General features: G+C 36.0%; 2 protein-coding genes across 2 annotated transcripts in view; one reads left to right on the forward strand and one right to left on the reverse strand.

Moving 5' to 3' along the window:
• Positions 1 to 21,035, reverse strand: part of LOC123246342 (zinc finger protein 271-like) — a 498,115-nt gene that overhangs the window by 33,363 nt on the left and 443,717 nt on the right.
• LOC123244587 (zinc finger protein 420-like) lies at positions 16,177 to 17,737 on the forward strand. Its single transcript, XM_044673103.1, has 3 exons — positions 16,177 to 16,341; positions 16,550 to 17,398; positions 17,456 to 17,737. Exons 1-3 carry the CDS (start codon positions 16,177 to 16,179, stop codon positions 17,735 to 17,737), a joined length of 1,296 nt encoding a protein of 431 aa, XP_044529038.1.

A 21,035-nucleotide genomic window follows, 5' to 3' on the forward strand; every position in this document is an offset into this window, starting at 1 on the left:
GCACTTTAATAATGTCAACTGATATAGTGTATCAGCTGTGTAGTGTACATAGTGGTATATAATGTGGCTACATTTTGTAACCTTTTATATCTATAAATTTCTCTTTACATATGGAAGCTACCTTAAACTATTGTAAAATGGTAAAACAAGAAAATTTAAATCATATTACCTGAATATTTGTCTCTTTTTCTATAGTGGATATATGAGTAAAATTTAGGGTAGTTTAATAAAGCTACACTAAACTAGTTCCTTTTCTGAACTCCCATCCCAGTGCTTTCATTACCATACCGTATTATTGATCATTCCTTAATATCTATACAACTTCACATAATCTTAAGTCCAAGGAATGTCAGAAATAAAACATACTTTAAAGAACTATAACATATAGTGTCCTTACTTAACAGATGAGGAAACTAAGGTTAAGAAAAATAGTAAAATGTCTGAACTCACATCATTAGTCTGATCTCAACTTACCCAAAGTGCTCTCTCTTTATCCAACATTCTATGAAATGAAAAACTATTCTTTGCATTTACCAATGTTGAAACACCAATATTATATTGACTTTCCTTTCTCCCTCACTTTCTATATAAAACCAATTCCCCTAATTCCTGTTGATTCTGCCTCAATAGTATTGTTAATAGTCTCTTCTGTTCCCACTACCACCACCACATCACTTATGTGAAAACCTCACCAAAGGGCCTTTTTTGTTTATTTTATTGATTTTTTTTATATTTTATGTTACCAATAACATGTAATAACAAATTTCTACATAAGTTTCTGAAGTTATATAACCCAGATTGTCTTCCTCCATCCATTTCCTCCTCCTTCTGGGAGCTGGCAAACAAATTCAATCTGGGTTGTACATACATTATCATGCAAAACATGCATCAATATTATTCATTTTTATAAGAGAATAATCATATAACACCAAAACCAAAAAATAAAAATCCAAATAAACTAAAATGAAAAATCACATATTCTAACTCCAACAGTTCTTTTTCTGGAGGTGGATAGCATTCTTTGTCATAAGTCCCTCTGAATTGTCCTGGATCATTGTATTGCTGAGAGTAGCTAAGTCTATCACAATTGATCATTCCACAATATTGCTGTTACTGTGAACAATGTTCTTCATGTTCTGCTTATTTTACTCTTCATCAGTTCATCAAAATATCTTTTCTTTAAAGTCAAATACTACCTTATCAACCCAAGATGGAGGAATACCTCCAACCTTCCTAGGCTTAGCTTATAGAATTTTGTCTCCCTAATTTAGTTTATTAGTTGCTATTCTAATTACATTGTTACTCTCCAATCTTAATGTGTTCTATATTTCATCACCTCTGTATCTACTTAATCTATTGCCAGTTCCTGAAATTCCTTCTCATTTGGCAAATTTTGAATTCCTATTTTTCCTTTAGATCCCATCTGAAATACCACTTCCTTTGGGAAGTCTTCCCTAATTACTCCACTCCCAACATCTAATCAATGCTGATCTCTCTCCAGAGACGTTATATAGCACCTAATATTTTACCTCTAATGAGCTTATCTTTTTATATCTTATAAATTATTATATATTAAAGTTATTTGTATATGTTTCATATCACTTTCTAAAATATATCTTTATGAAGCTAAGATGGAGCATATCTAAATTTTATAACTCTCTCAGCATCTAGCCTAATGCTTTCCATATTGTGGCAATATAACAAATATATGTTTGACAGAATTATTTTAATTGGTTAGGCATTTTTAGACAAGTCTATATGAAAAAGACTATTGGGTTCAGTAGAATGCCTACTCAGCTCATGAGTTTATAGAGTGATATAGTTGTACAAAATTATATTACTGTCTTTAGCTGCATTATAAAGCTTTAGCTTCCAAGAAAAAGGACATGGTAGTCCCACTATCTTTAGTCTTGGTTGTACCATATTTAAAGCACTGTATTCCGTCTCGGTATCTTAATTTATAAAGGATGCTGATAAGCAAAAGAGTGCAATTTTTAGCCATATTGTATGAAGAATGGTTGAAGGTATAATAAACAGAAATAAGCAGAAAAAGGAGACAAGGGGGAGGGAAGCTGACATACTAGTTCAAACAGTTTAACATAAACTGCACACAGTTTAAAGATGGTTTTCTGGAAGAGAAAATAGATTGTCCTGCTTGGACCCAGAGGACCCAGAGGTCCTGCTTATCAGTGATGCCTGCAGGAATTGTGAATGAGGAGTACTGTGTGATACTGGTTGCTGGTATAGAACCTTTAGTGAACTACACTCATTGCAACTGGGAATACTAGTTGATGTATTCTTATTTAAAACTGCAATAAATCTCATTTAATTCTGCAACTCCAAAAATCACTCCTGAAGTCTTTTCTTGTATCTCTTCATCAAATCCAACCTCTAATTGACATGTTCAGCAAACTAATACAACTGATAGGTTATTTTGACTACTTGGAATCAAAGCCTACTGAGGATTAGGTGTCATCAGGAACCCTGATTTCAGATCAGTCAAAACAGGATAGCTCAAGTGCCTTCGAAGATCCAAATATTTTCCTTGGAAACATGATACATGAGATGACCTTTTATAGGCATTCCAATTCTAGGTGTCCTTATTCTCTAGTTCCTAGTTGTAAGTTTATACTGCACTTAAAGTTGTTCCCAAGCATTTTCCTCATCCTTCTAACATCATCCCCTAATTACTATCTGTTTTACCTTGGGAAAGTAAAATTAACCTTATTGAGATTCAGTTTTCCTATCTTTTAAATGGAGAGGATAATACTTTTCTATATTTCTCATTGCACTGTTACAAAAAATAAATGAAATAATATGTTAAGCATTTTCCAAACTGCAAGGAATAATCATTTCTATATACATATATATAAGCAATTAATAGTGTTATTTGTTGCTTAGCCAATGGATGAAAGCTCAAATAAAGGGAGATATCATAATACAGAAAAAACTGGTAAATTTGCCCTTTGCTGTTATGGGTAGTTTTTGGAGATAGCAACAGCCAATTCTGTCCTTCATAAGCAATAATCAACAGTGAAGTCCTTCTACTAATTACTTATTCCACAATAAGAGAGAATAATTGGGATAATATGCTTACAGAATTGGAAGAAGTATAAAAAACATCAGTCCACCATTAGCTAAAGTATTAAAACCATCTAATACATGCCCAAGAAGTAACCAAGAACTATTTCCATTCCCTTCACACGTCTAAATATGATAAAGGCAACTCTACCTTCTTGGAAAAGCTCTAGCCTTAAGTACAGCAGTTGGAAGACTGACAAGTACTTCTGGTAGTTCTACTAGTCACAATTTCAATGCCAAGATATTTAATTGTAAGAGCTGCTAGAGAAAGAAATAGAAAAGCTGATCATCTGCAGCTTAAATTTGTTCAAGGTAGATTGTTTTTCTAATTTGTTCAGTTAAGGCCTCTGGAGTCTCCCTCTGAAACAATTTCTGGGAGGTACCATGGGAGAAATATGTCTGCAGTGAGGAAGAAGAATCAGGCACTTTTGTCTTTGTCTTTGCAGACAAATGATAGTCCCTTCTTTTGCCATTCTATATAATCTATCTATCCAATGTTGAAAAATCAGTTCTGCTTAAGGAGAAGCTGAAAATTCCTTTCAGCCATGTCCATGTTGGAGATGATTAGAATTTTTTTAATTGGATGAGCAATTATGTTTTTAATTATTTTTTATTTATTTTATTAAATATTTCTGTTACATGTTAAAAAAATTAAAAATATTTTTAAAGAAGGAGTTCTGAATTCTCTCCCTTCTTTCCATATCTCTCCCCTCCTTGAGAAGGGAAGTGATTTAATTTCAATTATGCATTTAAGAGCACACAAAGTATGTTTCCACATTAGCCATGTTGTGATAGAAAACACAAACAAAATAAGTTTTTTTTTTGAAAATATGCTTCAATCTGCATTCTGAGTTCATCAATTCTCTCTTTACAGATGAATATAATTTTTCAACATGGGTCCTTTGGAACTGTCCTGGATCATTGTCGTGATCAGAGTAGCTAAGTATTCCACAATTGATCATGCTACACTCCTTGTGTTATTGTACACAGTGTTCTCTTGGTTCTAGTCACTTCATTTGCATTACTATATGTAAAGATTTGCTGGTTTTTCTGAAACCACACTTCTCAGGATTTCTTATGGCACAATAGTATTCTACCAAAATCATACACCACAACTTGTCCAATCATTCCATGGGCATCCTCTCAATTTCCAATTCTTTGGCACCATATATATAGCATATATGCATCCTTTCCCCTTTTTATCTCTTTGGATTACATATTACAATATGACCACTTAGCATATTACAATATGACTACTGTAGTCATATTGCTGAAACAAGGTATATGCACAGTTTTATAGCCCTTTGAACATAATTCCAAAATGTTTTTTCAGAATGGTTGGACTAGTTCACAACTCAATCAGGCAGTATATTAGTGTCTCAATTTTTCTACATGCTTTTAGCATTTGTCATTTTGTCTTTCTGTAATTCATACCAATGTGACAGTTATGAGATATCTCAGATGTTTTTAATGTGTATTTCTCTTATTAGTAGCAATTTAGAGCATTTTAATACAACTTTTTATAGGTTTGATTTCATCTTCTGAAAACTGCCTGTTCACAATCTTTGAAAATTTATCAACTAGAGAATAGATTTTATTTTTTATGAATTTGATTTAATTCCCTATATGTGTGAGAAATGAAGCCTTTAACAGAGAAACTGACTGTAAAATTTTTTTCACTTTTCTGCTTCCCTTCTAATATTGATTACAATGCTTTTATTTTTGCAAAACCTTTTTAATTTAATGTAATTAAAATGTTTTGGCTTCCCATAATTCTCTCTATCCCTCTTCTGGTTAATCATGAATTCTTCCCTTCTCCATAGAACTGATAGGGACATTATTTCATGTTTCTCAATTTTTATATCACCCTTTATATATAAATAATTCATTCATTATTTATCTTATCTTGGTATACAAAATGAGGTTTTGTTATATGCTTAGTTTTTCAAACAGCTTTCTGAGATTTCTCTGTAGTTTTGTCAGAGTTTGAGCTCTGATGTGAAAATCTTTGATCTTTTGGGTAATGAAACATTAGATTACAAAGGAAATTTACTACTTTTCTTACCTAATCTATTCTATTAGTCTACCACTACCACTCTATTTCATAGCCAGTGAAAGTTTGTGTTCATGATTACTGTTTTATAGCATAGTTTAAAAACTAGAATAGTTAAGCCACCTTCCTTAACATTTTTATTGATTTCCTTGATATAATTAATTTTTAATATATCAAATGGATTGTTTCCATTTTCCTCATTTTATAAAAAAATTCTTTGATTTTTTTTTTAGTTAGAATATATTTCCATGGTGACATGATTCATGATCCCTCCCCTTCTTTCCTCCCTTCTCCCAAAGCTTACAAGCAGTTCCACTGGGCTATACATGTATCATTATTCAAAACCTATTTCCATGTTATTCATATCTGCAGTAGAGTGATCCTTTAACATCAAAACTCCAACCAAATCCCTATCACATTACGTGATCAATCACATATTTTTCTAATACATTTCCATTTCCACAGTTCTTTCTCTGGATGTGGACAGCATTCTTTCTCAAAAGTTCCTCTTAATTATCCTGGGTCATTGCATTGCTGCTAGTAGAAAAGTCCATTACATTCGATTGTGCCATAATGTTTCAGTCTCTGTGTACAGTTCTCCTGGTTCTGCTCCTTTCACTCTGTCATTACAGTTCACATGGAATTCCTCCAGTTCATTATTCCTTTTAGAACAATAGTATTCTATCACCAACAGATACTACAATTTGTTCAGCCATTCCCCAATTGATAGACACCCCCTCATTTTTCAATTTTTTGCTACCACAATAAGCATGGCTATATATATATTTCTGTACAAATTGGTTTTTTTTCTTTTCCTCATTATCTCTTTGGCATACAAACCCAGCAGTTGAATGGCTGGGTCAAAGGGTAGACATTCTTTTATAGCCCTTTACTCGTAGTTCCAAATTGCCCTCCAGAATGGTTGGAGCAATTCACAACTCTTCAGCACTGTATTAGTGTCCCAATTTTGATACATCCCCTCCAACATTTATCACTTTCTTTTGCCACCATATCGGTCAGTCAGCTAGGTATAAGGTACCTCAAAGTTGTTTTAATTTGCATTTCTCTAATCAGGAGGGATTTAGAACACTTTTTCATGTGCTTATTGATAGTTTTGATTTCATCATGTGAAAATTGCCTATTCATGTCCCTTGACAATTTGTCGAAGGAGAATGGCTTGATTTATTGTAAATTTGACTTAGTTCCTTATATATTTGGAAAATTAAACCTTTGTCAGAGAGTTTTGTTATAAAAATGTTCTCCCATTTTGTTACTTTCCTTCTAATTTTGGTTGCATTCGTTTTGTATGTACAAAATCTTTTTAATTTGATATAATTAAAGTCATTCATTTTATATTTTGCAATATTCTCTATCACTTGCTTGGTCTTCAAAACCTTTCTTTCCCACAGATCTGAAAGGTATACTATTCTATGTTCACCTAATTTATTTATGATTTTACTCTTTATATCTGAGTCATATACCCACTTTGAATTTATCTTGGCATAGGGTGTAAGATTTTGATCTAAACCTAATTTTTTGCATACTGTTTTCCATTTTCCCAGCAGCTTTTGTCAAAGAGTGAGTTCTTATCCCAAAACCTGGGGTCCTTGCATTTATTGAACACTAGATTACTGAGGTCATTTACCTCTAGTCTATTCTATCAATCCACCCTTCTGTCTCTTAGCCAGTAGCATATTGTTTTGATGAACACTGCTTTATAGTACAGTTTAAGATCTGGTACTGCTAGGCCCCTATCCTTCACATTTTTTTTCATATTCCCATAATATTCTTGATCTTTTGTTCTTCTGGCTGAACTTTGTTATAATTTTTTCTAATTTTATAAAAAAGTTTTTGGTAGTTTGATAGGTATGGCATTGAATAAGATTAATTTGGGTAGAATTGTCATTTTTATGATATTACCTTGTCCTACCCAGGAGCGATTAATGTTTTTCCAATTGTTTATATATAGTTTTAATAGTGTGAAGAGTGTTTTGTAGTTGTGTTCGTATAATTCCTGTGTCTTGGCAGATAAATTCCTAAATATTTTAGATTGTCTAGAGCACTGATGGGCAACATATGGCCCATGGGCCAGATGTGGCTCCCTGAAATGTTCTATCAGTCCCTGCATTATTCCTAATCTGACAAATACGAGTAGGATACAATACAGTGAAATATTGATTGAGTTGCCTTAGAAACAGACTGACAGATGAGCATTTCCTTTCCTATGGTCCCCTCTTTAAAAAGTTTATTATTTTTAGGAAAGGCCCTTCTATCCCTATACTTTATAGCATTTTCAATAGGAATGAGTGTTATATTTTGTCAGAGGCATTTTCTGCATCTATTGAGATAATCATGAGATTTTTGTTGTTTTGTTTATTGATATGGTCAATTATATGGATGGTTTTCCTAATATTGAGCTATCATTGCATTCCTGGTATAAATCCCACCTGATCATAATGAATAACCCTTGTGATCACTTGCTGGAGTTGTTTTGCTAGGATTCTTTTTAAGATTTCTGCATCTATGTTCATTAAGAAGATTAGTCTGTAGTGTTCTTCTCTGTTTTTGATCTTCCTGGCTTTGGAATCAGTACCATATTTGTGTCATAAAAGGAGTTTGGCAAAACTCCTTCATTACTTATTTTGTCAAATAATTTGTATAGCATTGGGATTAGTCATTCTTTAAATGTTTGCTAGAATTCACTTGTGAATCCATCTGGCCCTGGGTATTTTTTCTTAGGAAGTTTCCTGATGGTTTGTTCAATTTCTTTTTCTGAGATGGGATTATTTAAGTATTATATTTCCCCTTTTGTTAATCTATGTAATTTATATTTTTGTAAATATTCATTCATTTCACCTAGATTGTGTAATTAACAAGTGGGTCAACAGGGGCCTTAATCTGGTAACAAGGCTAGCAGGAGATGGTGCCGGTTGTAAGGATGGAGTGAGCAACTTCAGTTGGGCATGTAACTTGTTTATGAATGTACAAGGATCAAACCCTGGGAACTGAGTGCCCAGTGAAACCTCACTGCTTGCCAAACACGCTCCTTTAATATATCAAGCTGCTGGCCCCTCCCTGCTGAGGAAATAGGCTCCTATTGGTTAATGGCAGTCTGGCAGGAAGTGGATGTAGAACTTCCTGCCCCTCAGCAATGGAGTTTGTTCCAGTCCAAACTCCTCAGGATCCCTTCCTGTTGCCTGTCCTCCTAGCCTTTGATGGTAGGGAAATAATCACAGGATTCACTGGTTAAGGTTAAGGGATTTATTGATAACCGGGTAGGGAACAAGGCAATGGTAAGAGGGTTAGGAAATACTAAGATCTGTTGTTGAAGATTATCTGACTAAAGATAGACTAAAGAAAAATATTAAAGTAGAAATCCTTGGAAGGTCTATGCTGACCAAGGCAGGCAGACCTCAGTCAGAGTGATAAAGTCCCTGATTAGAAAATAAAGTTGATCTTTTGGCTAAGCTTATTGATGATGATGATAATAATATTGTGTTCCTCTAGAGCAGTGGTTCCCAAACTTTTTTCGCTTACCACTCCCTTTCCAGAAAAAATATTACTTAGCCCCCTGGAAATTAATTTTATTTAATTTTAATAACAATTAATAGGAAAGATAAATGCACCAGTGGCCATCACCGCTGCCCCTGGATTGTTGCAGCACCCACCAGGGGGCGGTAGCACCTGCTTTGGGAATCACTGCTCTAGAAGGTAGAGTCTTAAAATCTTAAGCTATTCTAAGCCTACCCATGTTCTCTCTCCCACCAACAGTTTCACTCCCACCACCCAGGCCCAGGGGGTAAGGGTAAATGAGTGGTCAAGGCGAATTCAGGTAAGGAAAAGAACCCAGCCCTGGGGTTCCAGGGCTTTTGATACTCTTGGTCCACTGGCAGTTGATATCTGCCCAGTGGATCATGCCAACTTCAACATTCCATCTAGGGCAACAGACAGGTTTTTCCTAAGCCAACATAGCAATGTTAAAATCCTATATTACAATTGCCATATTTATTGCCATATAATTGAGCAAAGTACTTCTTAATAATTACCTTAATTTCCTCTTCATTATAGGGAAGATCACCCTTTTAATCTTTGATACTGTTAATTTGATTCTCTTCTTTCTATTTTTTTAAACATTTATTTTTTTGAAAAGTTAACATGGTTACATAATTCATGCTCTTACTTTCCCCTTCACCCCCCCCCCAACTTCCCCCTGGCCCCATTGCAAATGTGTATTTCCACTGGTTTTAACATGTGTCATTGATCAAGACCTATTTCCAAATTGTTGATAGTAGCATTGCTGTGGTAGTTTCGAGTCTACATCCCCAATCATGTCTACCTCAACCCATATGCTCAAGCAGTTGTTGTTCTTCTGTTTCCACTCATGTAGTTCTTCCTCTGAATGTGGGTAGTGTTCTTTTCCATAAATCCCACAGAACTGCCCTGGGTCATTGCACTGCTGCTAGTACAGAAGTCCATTGCATTCGATTTTACCACAGTGTATCAGTCTCTGTGAAGAATGTTCTTCTGGCTCTGCTCCTTTCACTCTGCATCAATACTTGGAGGTCTTTCCAATTCACATGGAATTCCTCCAGTCTATTATTCCTTTGAGTACAATAGTATTCCATCACCAGCATATATCACAATTTGTTCAGCCATTCACCAATTGAAGGACATACCCTCGTTTTCCATTTTTTTGTCACAACAAAAACCGCAGCTATAAATATTTTTTGTACAAGTCTGTTTATCTATGATCTCTTTGGGGTACAAACCCAATAATGGTATGGCTGAATCAAAGGGCAGGCATTCTTTTATAGTCCTTTGAGCATTAGTTCCAAATTGCCAGCCAGAATGGTTGGATCAGTTCACAACTCCACTAGCAATGCATTAATGTCCCAGTTTTGCCACATCCCCTTCAGCATTCATTAGTCTCCCCTTCTTTCATTTTAGCCAATCTGCTAGGTGTGAGGTGATACCTCAGAGTTGTTTTGATTTGCATTTCTCTAATTATTAGAGATTTAGAACACTTTCTCATGTGCTTATTGATACTTTTGATTTCTTTATCTGAAAATTGCCTATTTGTGTCCCTTGCCCATTTATCAATTGGGGAATGGCTTGATTTTTTTATACAATTGGTTTAACTCCTTGTATATTTGAGTAATTAGACCCCTGTCAGAGTTTTTTGTTATAAAGATTTTTCCCCAATTTGTTGTTTCCCTCCTGATTTTGACTACATTATATTTGTTTGTACAAAAGCTTTTTAGTTTGATGTAATCAAAATCATTTATTTTACATTTTGTAATTTTCTCTAACTCTTGTTTGGTTTTAAAATCTTTCCTTTCCCAGAGATCTGACAAGTAAACTACTCTATGTTCACTTAACTTATTTATAGTTTCCCTCTTTATATTCAAGTCATTCATCCATTCTGAATTTATCTTGGTGTAAGGTGTGAGATACTGATCTAAACCTATTCTCTCCCATATTGTTTTCCAAATTTCCCAGCAGTTTTTGTCAAATAGTGGATTTTTGTCCCAAAAGTTGGGCTCTTTGGCTTTATCATACACTGTCTTGCTGATGTCATGTACCCCAAGTCTATTCCACTGATCCTCCTCTCTGTCTCTTAGCGAGTACCACACTGTTTTGATGACTGCTGCTTTATAGTATAGTTTAATATCTGGTACTGCTAGGCCCCCTTCCTTCACATTTTTTTTTTCATTATTCCCCTTGATATTCTTGATTTTTTGTTATTCTAAATGAACTTTGTTATAGTTTTTCCTAATTCAGTAAAAAAGTTTTTTGGTAGTTTGATAGGTATGGCGCTAAATAGATAAATTAATTTGGATAGAATGGTCATTTTTATTATGTTAGTTCATCCTACTGTAAAAGTGAAATTTGGGGAATGCCATCTAAGAGTGTATATATTTCTATGGACATGGGAAATGTATCAAAACTACATTTCCCGTGATACAACATGGTCCAACTGGTTTCTGTTTCCGGGTCTTTGGGCATGGGGAGGCCTACGTTGACGCAGAGAGGGTTTATAATCTCCTGGGTTAGGAGGGAGTGGTCTCTTGGCCAGTAGGCTCTTGGCCAGCAGACTCGAGACAGTAATGGAGGCAGCAGTTTTGAATGCTTACAAGCACGTGGTCTAATTATCTATCAACATGGCTTTAATTAAAATACTAATATATATATTTATACCAGCCTTTATCATTTTTCATATTTATAATTATGGCAACCAAAAGTTTGGAAATAGAATTCTCAATTTTCTAGATAGCCTAAGAAGAAGCCATGCGGCTTTGGGACCCCGAGTCTCAAAAGTGATTTTTTTCCTTGCCCAGTCCTCTCCTGATTTTCCCCAGCCTAGAGGCTGTTTTACGGGGAAGAGAGACAATGGTTTTAATTGCCGCTGGGCTGTGAATTATTTTGCTCAATGCCCCGGGCCTAGTGGCCCTTGCTGGCACTGATGGACTGCGGGTGCCCAGCCAGTTTCGTCTCGCAGCCAATCTCCTGACTTGATCTCCTACCGCTTCCTGACCGCAAGCCTGCCAGCCTTGCGTTCCAGTTCCTGTGATCTCCGCGCCGCTTTTCTTGCCTCTGGTGCTGCCATTGCTGCTGCTTCCGCTCGAGAACCCCGAGCTGCTTTTCCTGAGATTTCCGGGAAGGAACCCAGTGCTGACTTGCCGAGATCTCGACCTCCAGAGACTGCTTCAGCTCTGCCTCAAACCATTTGGGTAGTATTCCCTTTCTCCCTATTTCTAGCCTTCCACGTGTTTCTCTAAAGACCTAATTTAGGCAACCTCAACCCACACAGACTCTACACGTGGGTATTTTCCTGAGCTTTTCTCCACTAACCCCAAGCCCACGTGGACGATAGCGTCTGGACCTAGCAACTAGCGTTTACCCTTAATTGGCCGAACGGCCTATTCAGACTTGCTTGTGATTAAAAACTGAACTCAGGGGAAGAATATTCACCCTATACCTGCTCAGAACTTTGAACTTTTAGAAAATAACCCCTTTAAACTCAGCAGAACTCAATCTTTTAAACCGCGGAACTGAATGAGCTTTATTTCTTTTTTTTTAAAGAGACTATCTTACTGTATTTTGCTAATTACTTTTGTTAATTAATCTTGCTTATTTCGTTGATTTTCCTGTTGCGCTGAATCATTTTAAGTTAATGTAGTTTGTGGCTGCTAGATTAATTCTGTTTATGATTTTATTGTAACTCCCAAATAATGAGAGAAAAATCTATTAGAACTGGTAAGAGGTTTTGACCACCTGGTTGATCTGATACTACTGGATTTATAGAGCACATGTCTTTTAAAATTTATTCTGTCTTGGTAATTGTAAAGAACCTTGAAAGTTTCCATGCCTTAAATATTACCTTGTAATTTTACAAGAGATCTTTTTAACTTTTACTTTAAATCCTTAAGAATTGTTGTCTTAAAGGATAAAGCTTTTATATATTTTATTATAAGAGATATTATTGCCTTAAATGGGTAGAAGCATTTCCTACCCAGGATTTTTTTAAATACAGAGAGTCTAGGAGCTCCTGTATATTCTTATCTGAGGATAATTTAGACCAGAAGGTCTTTTTTTAAATATCAGATTTTGCTATGGAAGCAATAACAGAATTTGTTGAGAAACTCTTAGCCAAGATTTAAAAGTTGTAACAAGTAAATGATTTTAAACATCATTGTTTTAAAATGTGCTATTGGAAATAATGGTACTCTATTTGAATGTGCATTGTGAATCTGCTATTTTGTAAAACCCACTTTCTCTCACAGAAAATCTCATTTTGGGGTAACAAAACCCTTCTAGTTCTAAGCTATATATTTTTTTTTTAATTTTAAGACATTTTTTTTAATGAGAGAAATTGATTTTCCCTTTTTCTCATCTTGTACTGGAAGTACATATATAATCATTATTTATCCTTTTTCTGATTCTACAACAAATACCTGAGCCTATAGGACTGTGATTTAAATGCCTCTCTGATTCCAGAAGGGAATATGAAAGCCATTAATAGTGCTAAAGAAAGCACATGGTCAGAGACTTGACTGACTAAGATCTGCATAATTGCAGCAGTTCTATGCCAATACTTTAGGGCTTGGAAATTGGGGTTTGAGTCCTGAAGTCCCAGTCTTTTCTAAAAACTTTAGAGGACGTGGGTCCCCTCGACTTAGATTCCTAGAAAGCACCTAAGATTGGTTATTTTATTTGGCTCACTTCCCTAAAAAGCTGATGATAAGTCAGATCAGAGAGAGACATTTTCCTTAAGTCCTGGCCCTGAATGGGTAATTGCACACTGCTGAATTCACTTTAATTAGACCTTCATTCAAAGGTCTAAGTTTATTTTCCCTAGATTTTTGCACATTTTACATTTCACAAGTTAATTTTTCTTCTTTTTTCTTGAATTTTATTCTTTGTATTTTGCCATCCTTAGCTGACCTGAGGTACCTTTTTTTTAGAAAAAAGGTGTGTTTAAGATTTACCTCACAGGGATATCTGTTAAGTTTTTAAAATTCGATAATGTAAAAATATATGTATATTTAACTCTTTTAGGAGTAATTTCACGGGGAATTGTATAATCTTAGAAGAAAATGTATTTTTTCTAATCTATAATGTAAAGTTTAAATTCTTTTGAGAATAATTTCAGAATAAGGAGCTTGCCATCTCCCCAGAATCCAGACGACGAACTTGTTTGGTGAGGACACATGAAGATGTCTGAAAAGCCTTCACTGTACCATGAAGACCAAACTTTGAACTTCGGGGTGCAGTTGATTGAACTATGGGGAGTTGAAATTGAGTTGTATGTATTGTTTTAATTGTACACTGTTATGCCAGTGAGGGAGAGCCCCAAATTGGTTTTTTGTCAATGTGGCTAATTTTAACCATTTGTTCATCTATTTCTTTTATCCCCAAATTCCTGAAAAATTTAGAAGTTGTTATTTTTACAGGTCCAGCGAAGAAAAAAGGACTAACCTTTTTTTTGCCGGACCTCACGGGGAATTGTAAAAGTGAAATTTGGGGAATGCCATCTAAGAGTGTATATATTTCTATGGACATGGGAAATGTATCAAAACTACATTTCCTGTGATCCAACATGGTTCAACTGGTTTCCATTTCCGGGTCTTTGGGCATGGGGAGGCCTACGTTGACGCAGAGAGGGTTTATAATCTCCTGGGTTAGGAGGGAGTGGTCTCTTGGCCAGTAGGCTCTTGGCCAGCAGACTCGAGACAGTAATGGAGGCGGCAGTTTTGAATGCTTACAAGCGTGTGGTCTAATTATCTATCAACATGGCTTTAATTAAAATACTAATATATATATTTATACCAGCCTTTATCATTTTTCATATTTATACTACCCATGAGCAATCAATATTTTTCCAATTGTTTAGACCTAGTTTTAATTGTTTGGAAAGTGTTTTGTAGTTGTTTTTGTATAATTCCTGCCTTTTTTTTGGTAGATAGATTCCTAAGTATTTTATATTGTCTAGGGTGATTTTAAATGGTGTTTCTCTTTCTACCTCTTGCTGCTGTGATGTGTTGGAAATATATAGAAATGCTGATGATTTATGTGCATTTATTTTGTATCCTGCAACTTTGCTAAAGTTGTTGATTATTTCTACAAGCTTCTTAGTTGATTCTCTAGAATTTTTTAAGTAGACCATCATATCATCTGCTTAGTCTCCGTATTGCCTATTTTGATACCTTCAATTTCTTTTTCTTCTCTAATTGCTACTGCTAGTGTTTCTAGTACAATGTCTCTGGCTTGCCATTGTTAGCCCTGCACCCTCTCAAGTTTATCCTCACACTCAGGGTCTGTCTAACGTCTCAGTTGTTCTCAGGTTCAAGCCTCCTAGTGGTCTCCTTAGTTGTTCCGCTGCCTGAGGCTCCTTTAACAGTCTCAGGGCACTGCTTCCACAGTTGTGAACCTCTTTTGCACTGGGTCCTCACTCAAGGTCCACACCTGCTCTCAAGATCCGAGTCCTCACCTGCAGTCAGGATTCGTGTCTGGGCTTGTGTCCTCGCCCGCACTCATGCCTGAGCTTAGGGTTTGTGCTCAAAGTCCATGCGTGTTCTTTAGCCTCTTGGGGTCTTAAGTCTTGCTGCTCTCAGGAGCAGGCCCTGGTTATCCCAGGTAGCTGCCAAGGACTTAATTCGTGCCCCAAACTTGCTCTAACTCTTGTGAGCTGGCTTTGGGACTGTAGGTGGTGTGGGGTGGGGGAGGGGGTTGCTCAGCTTGTGTTTTAGTAAGAGCTGTTTCACCCCTTTATAGCATGGAAATGCCCCGATTCCACATACCTCCAATGTTGCACCCTGTTGTGGGGTCCCTTTGTTCCTCTGGATTTGTTTTTATGTCTTCTTGTGGAGTCCTGTATGTTTTGGTTAGGAGAAGTTAAGCAGTTGCTTTTTACTCTGCCGCCATCTTAACCAGGAACTCTATACCACTTATTTTAAGAAAGGCTCCCCTCATTTCTGTGCCTTCTAATTTTTTTTAATAAAAATGATAATGATGTTTTCTCAAAGGCTTTTTTGTATCTATTGCTGTAATCATATGATTTTATTGTTATTTGTACTGATATGGTCAATTATGTTGATAGTTTTCCTAATATTGAATGAGCACTGAATTCTTGGTAAAAATTCCACCTGGTCATAGCAAATTATCTTTGTGATATATTGTGGTAATTTCCTTGGCTAGAAATTTCACTATTTAATAAATCTTGATAGGCCTAAGTCCCCTTCCCCATTTTTCATGTTAGCCTCACCATCCCCCATTTTCCTACACCTGCTAGAACTCCAGAACAAAGCAGTTGTTCCACTCCATAGGAAGCTATTACTTCCTATGATGTGACCAACAGATCCATGATGAATTAATGTTCTGATCCTATACTGTACCATGTTAGTGTAAGGGGTAAAAATTAAAGGTTGTAGTAAATGTATAAAATTGTGGTCACCAAAAATATATTACTCAAGGGAGAGGAGCCATCCCTGCTGCCCCTCTTGAGTGGTGGCTCCGGGCCTTCGCCTCCCAGAAACGTGGGGATGGGCCCTGGGCTGGCGCCGGGGTTCCTGGGGTTTGGGGACGTCGTGACTTTCCAGGACATGGCTGTGACCTTCACGCTGGGGGAATGGGGGTGCCTGGTGGCCCTCCAGAAGGCGCTGTACCGGGAGGTGATGCTGGAGAACTACGAGCACCTGGCCTTCCTGGCCAGATGTGATCTCCCATTTGGAGAGAGGGAAGACCACTTGGACAGCAGAGGGAGGTGCCCAACAGAGCTGCTGTACAGATTTAGAGGTGATATTTGAAAACAAATGGTCAACTCCACAGCTTGCCATTTCTGTGGAAAAATCATCTCTGGAAAGACTCCCAAGGGAACTTCTCTGTGTCTATAAGTTGGGAGAAATTTCAGAATAGGAGGCTAAGTTAGAGAAGCAACAGATCAATAAAGAGACACATTCTAGAATTCATATTGGAGAGAAATCTTACAAATGTAATGAATGTGGGAAGGCCTTTTACCAGAGTTCACAGCTTTTTGTGCATCATAGAATTCATTCTGGAGATAAACCTTATGAATGTAAAGAATGTGGGAAGGCCTTTAACCAGAGCATAGATCTTACTCTACATCAGAGATTTCATACTGGACAGAAACATTATGAATGTAATGGTTGTGGGAAGGTCTTCACTCAGATGACACATCTTATTCTACATGAAAGAATTCACACTGGAGAAAAACTTTATGAATGTAAAGAATGTGGGAAAGCTTTTCGAGGGAGCTCACAACTTACCCTACATCAGAGGATTCATACTGGTGAGAAACCTTATGAATGTATCGAATGTGGGAAGACTTTTACTCAGAGCTCACAACTCACTCGACACCAGAGAATTCATACTGGAGAAAAACCTTATGAATGTAATGAATGTGGGAAGGCCTTCCCTTGGATAACACATCTTACACTACACCAGAGGATTGACACTGGAGAGAAACCTTATAAATGTAAAGAATGTGGGAAGGCTTTTCGAAGGAGCACAGGACTTACTGAACATCAGAGAATTCATACTGGAGAGAAACCTTTTGAATGTAATGCATGCAGAAAGGCCTTTAGAAGGAGCACGGGTCTTGCTGTTCATCAAAGAATTCATACTGGAACAAAACCTTATAAATGTAATGAATGTGGAAAGGCTTTCAACCAGATTCCTGATCTTATTCGACATCAGAGAATTCATACTAGAGAGAAACCTTTTGAATGTAGTGAATGTGGGAAGGCCTTTACACAAATCACAGATCTTACCCGACATCAGAGAATTCACACCGGTGGGAAGGCTTTCCATGGGAGTTCACAACTTACTAGACATCAGAGAGTTCATGCTGGAGAGAAACTTTATAAATACAATGAATATGGAAAGGCTTTTCATGAGAATGAACAACTTGCTATACATAAGAAAACTCGTAATGGAAAAAAAACTCTCAAATGCTACAAATGTGGAAAGGCCTTTAGCCAAAATGCTGAACTTTGTCTGCATCATAGAATTCCTAATGGAGAGAAACTTTATGAATGCAATGAATGTGGGAAGGCTTTTAGTAGGTTCGAAGAACTTACTTAGCATCAGGGAATTCATGCTGGAAAGAAATTTTTTTGAATATAAAATTCCATAGGGGAAAAAAGGTAACAACAGGAGGGGTGATTACATGTGAGGGAAAGAGAACCACTAGGATTACAGACCACCTTACAAAAGTTAAACTAATATAATTGAAAAAACATAGTACGGTGCTTACAGAAGAGGGAGAACAATTATAACTTGAACAAGACAATATCCAATACAAATGAAGGAAAATACAAACCTAAATCATAACTTTAAATGAAAATGGAACAAGCAATATAGTAAAGTGAAAAGGGAGCAACATTTTGGATAAGAATATAAAATCTTGTTGCTTATAAGAAATATATTTTAAAAAGATATCCAAAGAGCAAAACTAAGGGGATGTAAAAATGTATTATCAAGTGAATAAAAAAAAGCAGGAATTGCCAAAAAAACAAAAACAAAAAATATATATATATATATTACTCAAGTCAGGATAACATTTTATATTAGTTTATTTACAAAAGGAGAGTGAAAGTAAGGAAATGAGAGAGAGAGTAGATAATTACTACAGTCCAGATCAAACCAGGTAGGGCTTCAGAGGTCCCAGAAAAGAGGGGCTTAGAGGTAAATTAAACAAGGGTTCTAGCCACAAGGCCTATTCCAAGACAAGGGGCCTCTCTGAAGTCTAATACCTCCAGAAAAGCCAGGAAAAGGAGTCAGCCTTTTCACTCACCCATGTGGTAGTTCTAGAGGAAGATCCAAGAGCAGTCCAAGGTCCTAAGCCAGAGCTCCTTCAAGGCCAAGTTTGAATGCCAAAGACCTCTCACAGGAAGTTTTTCCCACTTTTAAAGACCATTCCTTTTATCACTTCCTGTTCTTTCCTTCCACTTAACATGAACCAGTTGCAGTTTTAGCTTTGCTTAGGACTTCCCAGGGGGCAGTCAGTAGGTTTTGATTTGTCACCTACCTTAGCATAGAGGATCACAGACCTCCCCATACTTAAGGATAAATATATGCTTCTGATGATTAAATCTAAAAGTGGGTGAGGGAAGAGTTAATCCCATCTTCACTTTAGGAACCATACAGTCATGGGAACCAGTTATTTCTCATCCTGAAATAGCCAATAAGACAAGTCCCAGATTATCTAAGCCTTGCACCCCTAAGTTTCCCAAACCCATAAAAATCTATGTATCCCCTGACTAATAAAGGTTCTTTGTTAACTCTCACCTTTGAATTTCTATTCATTGTCTTTGTTGCGCCTAATGAACCTTGCTGTATCATCTCATATTGTCTCCTACATTGGTACTCCTCTCAACAAGATCTGACTTCTTGTAAGAAGTTCTTATAAGAAATTCTTGATGAAGAAACTATTTCTACTAATGCATATCACTGACATCTCTGTGACTTTTGGTTTGTGTTAGGCGAAGTATAGTCAAAGCATGATAGGCAAAACTTTGTGGAAGAAACAGGAACCACTCAAGGTATAATGGCATGGCCAGAGAATTGGCGGGAGCTGGAGCTTAATTCCGTTACTAATTACCGTTTGCTAAAAGAGGCCAGAAAGTCATTTCTTAAGGTTTTAGAAAACAACTCCAGAAGGCCCAATGCATGGTCTAAATTTGAGTGTACGTAGCAGACAGGTCAAGAAACACCTGCAACATTTCTTGATAGGGTGATTGAGGCTGCAGAGACACAATTAGGTCTCAAAGTCCAGGAAGATGCCACCTTAGATCATGTTAAAAGGATATTTATGCAAAACTCAGTACCTAATGTCAGAAACTATTTTTGGACAATTGCCCAGATTGGGAAATGCTTTCTCTTGATCAGCTCAAACAGAAAGCAACCTATGTTTATGCACAAGAGATAGAGTTGCAGATAAGAAGGATGCAGTTATTGAAAGTCTCTGCAAACAGTTGAGGGAAGCAAATAGAAAAGCTAAGGATAAAGAAATTGGTGAAATCAAGGTGGTAATAGCATTAAGGGCAACAGAAAGGAAAGCTAACACTTATAGGAATAATGCTAGTACAAACAACAAGTACCAAGGGCCAAAAAGCTATTACTTATGTAAAAAATCGAGCATTTTGTCAAAGATGGTCGATTTAAGGGTCAATTCGAAAGGCAGAGGAATTCTAGGAATTATGGATATAACAATAATTTCAATAATAGATGAAGCAACTGGAACATGACAATTATAGTTTTGGTCAACAAAATGGGTTCATTTGCCAAAATGTTTGTTGTCAAGGGAAGCAAGCCCAAGCCCAAATATGGCTGTTATGCAGGATTATATTAGGACTGGTTGCTTAACCAAAATATAGCCAGATTGTATCTGGGAACACTAATCTTGTGAATCAGAATGGAGGGATAGTTTCATTATGAAGGTGTGCCCAAAATTCAAAAGTAATTAATCAGGTTGATGGGAATGAAGTGAACATTGAAGAAATTGTATGTGTTAAGGATAATGATAATAGAATTATGAATAATGTTGATGGTGTAATTGCTGTTAATAATAATTTAATTGGTGTTAATAGTATTTTAATTAATAATGGTGATAATTTAATCAATGCTAATGGTAATTTAAATGGAATCAATTATAATTCAATTTAATATGAATATAAATCAATTTAAATGGTAATTTAAAGAGAATTAATGATAATTTAAGTGGTACTGGTGCTAAATTGACTAAATTAAATGGTGTTAGTGGTATTGATAACAATTTAACTAATGTTAGTGGTATTAGTAATAATTTAATTAATGTTAATAGTAATTTACCTAATGTTAGTAGTAATTTAACTAGTGTTTGTAATAATTTATCTAAGATTAATAATAATTTACTTGGTGTTGATAATAATTTAATTAATGCTATAAATAAGTGTGAGAAAAAGAAAAACTATGTTGAAAATGGTATTGAAAATTCTAGCAATTGTGTGATTATGGAGAATAATGGAAACCGTGACAATTGTGATTTGATTAAGGATAATTTGATTGTAAATAAGGACAATGATACCAAAATAGAGGTGAAAAGGACCAATAAGAGTATTAAAAGTGCAAAATTCTGGGGAAATTCTGTAATTCAAGATGATGTTAACTTGAATGGACAGAAAATAGCTGAACTATGTTCTGATGTTACTGTTTTAGCCCCTGTGTTGCAAACTTTCCAACCTCCCAATAGCACAGAACCACATGTGTCTGTTACTATTGGAGACCAAATTTATAACTTTCTGGTTGATACAGGAGTGAGCAAATCAGTTTTGCAAAATTTTCCTGAGAATTGTAGAGCTGTTGGTACAATGGAAGTTGTTGGTGCTATAGGCATAACTCA

Source organism: Gracilinanus agilis, chromosome 4 (assembly GCF_016433145.1).
Source record: "Gracilinanus agilis isolate LMUSP501 chromosome 4, AgileGrace, whole genome shotgun sequence".
Classification (NCBI taxonomy): domain Eukaryota; kingdom Metazoa; phylum Chordata; class Mammalia; order Didelphimorphia; family Didelphidae; genus Gracilinanus; species Gracilinanus agilis.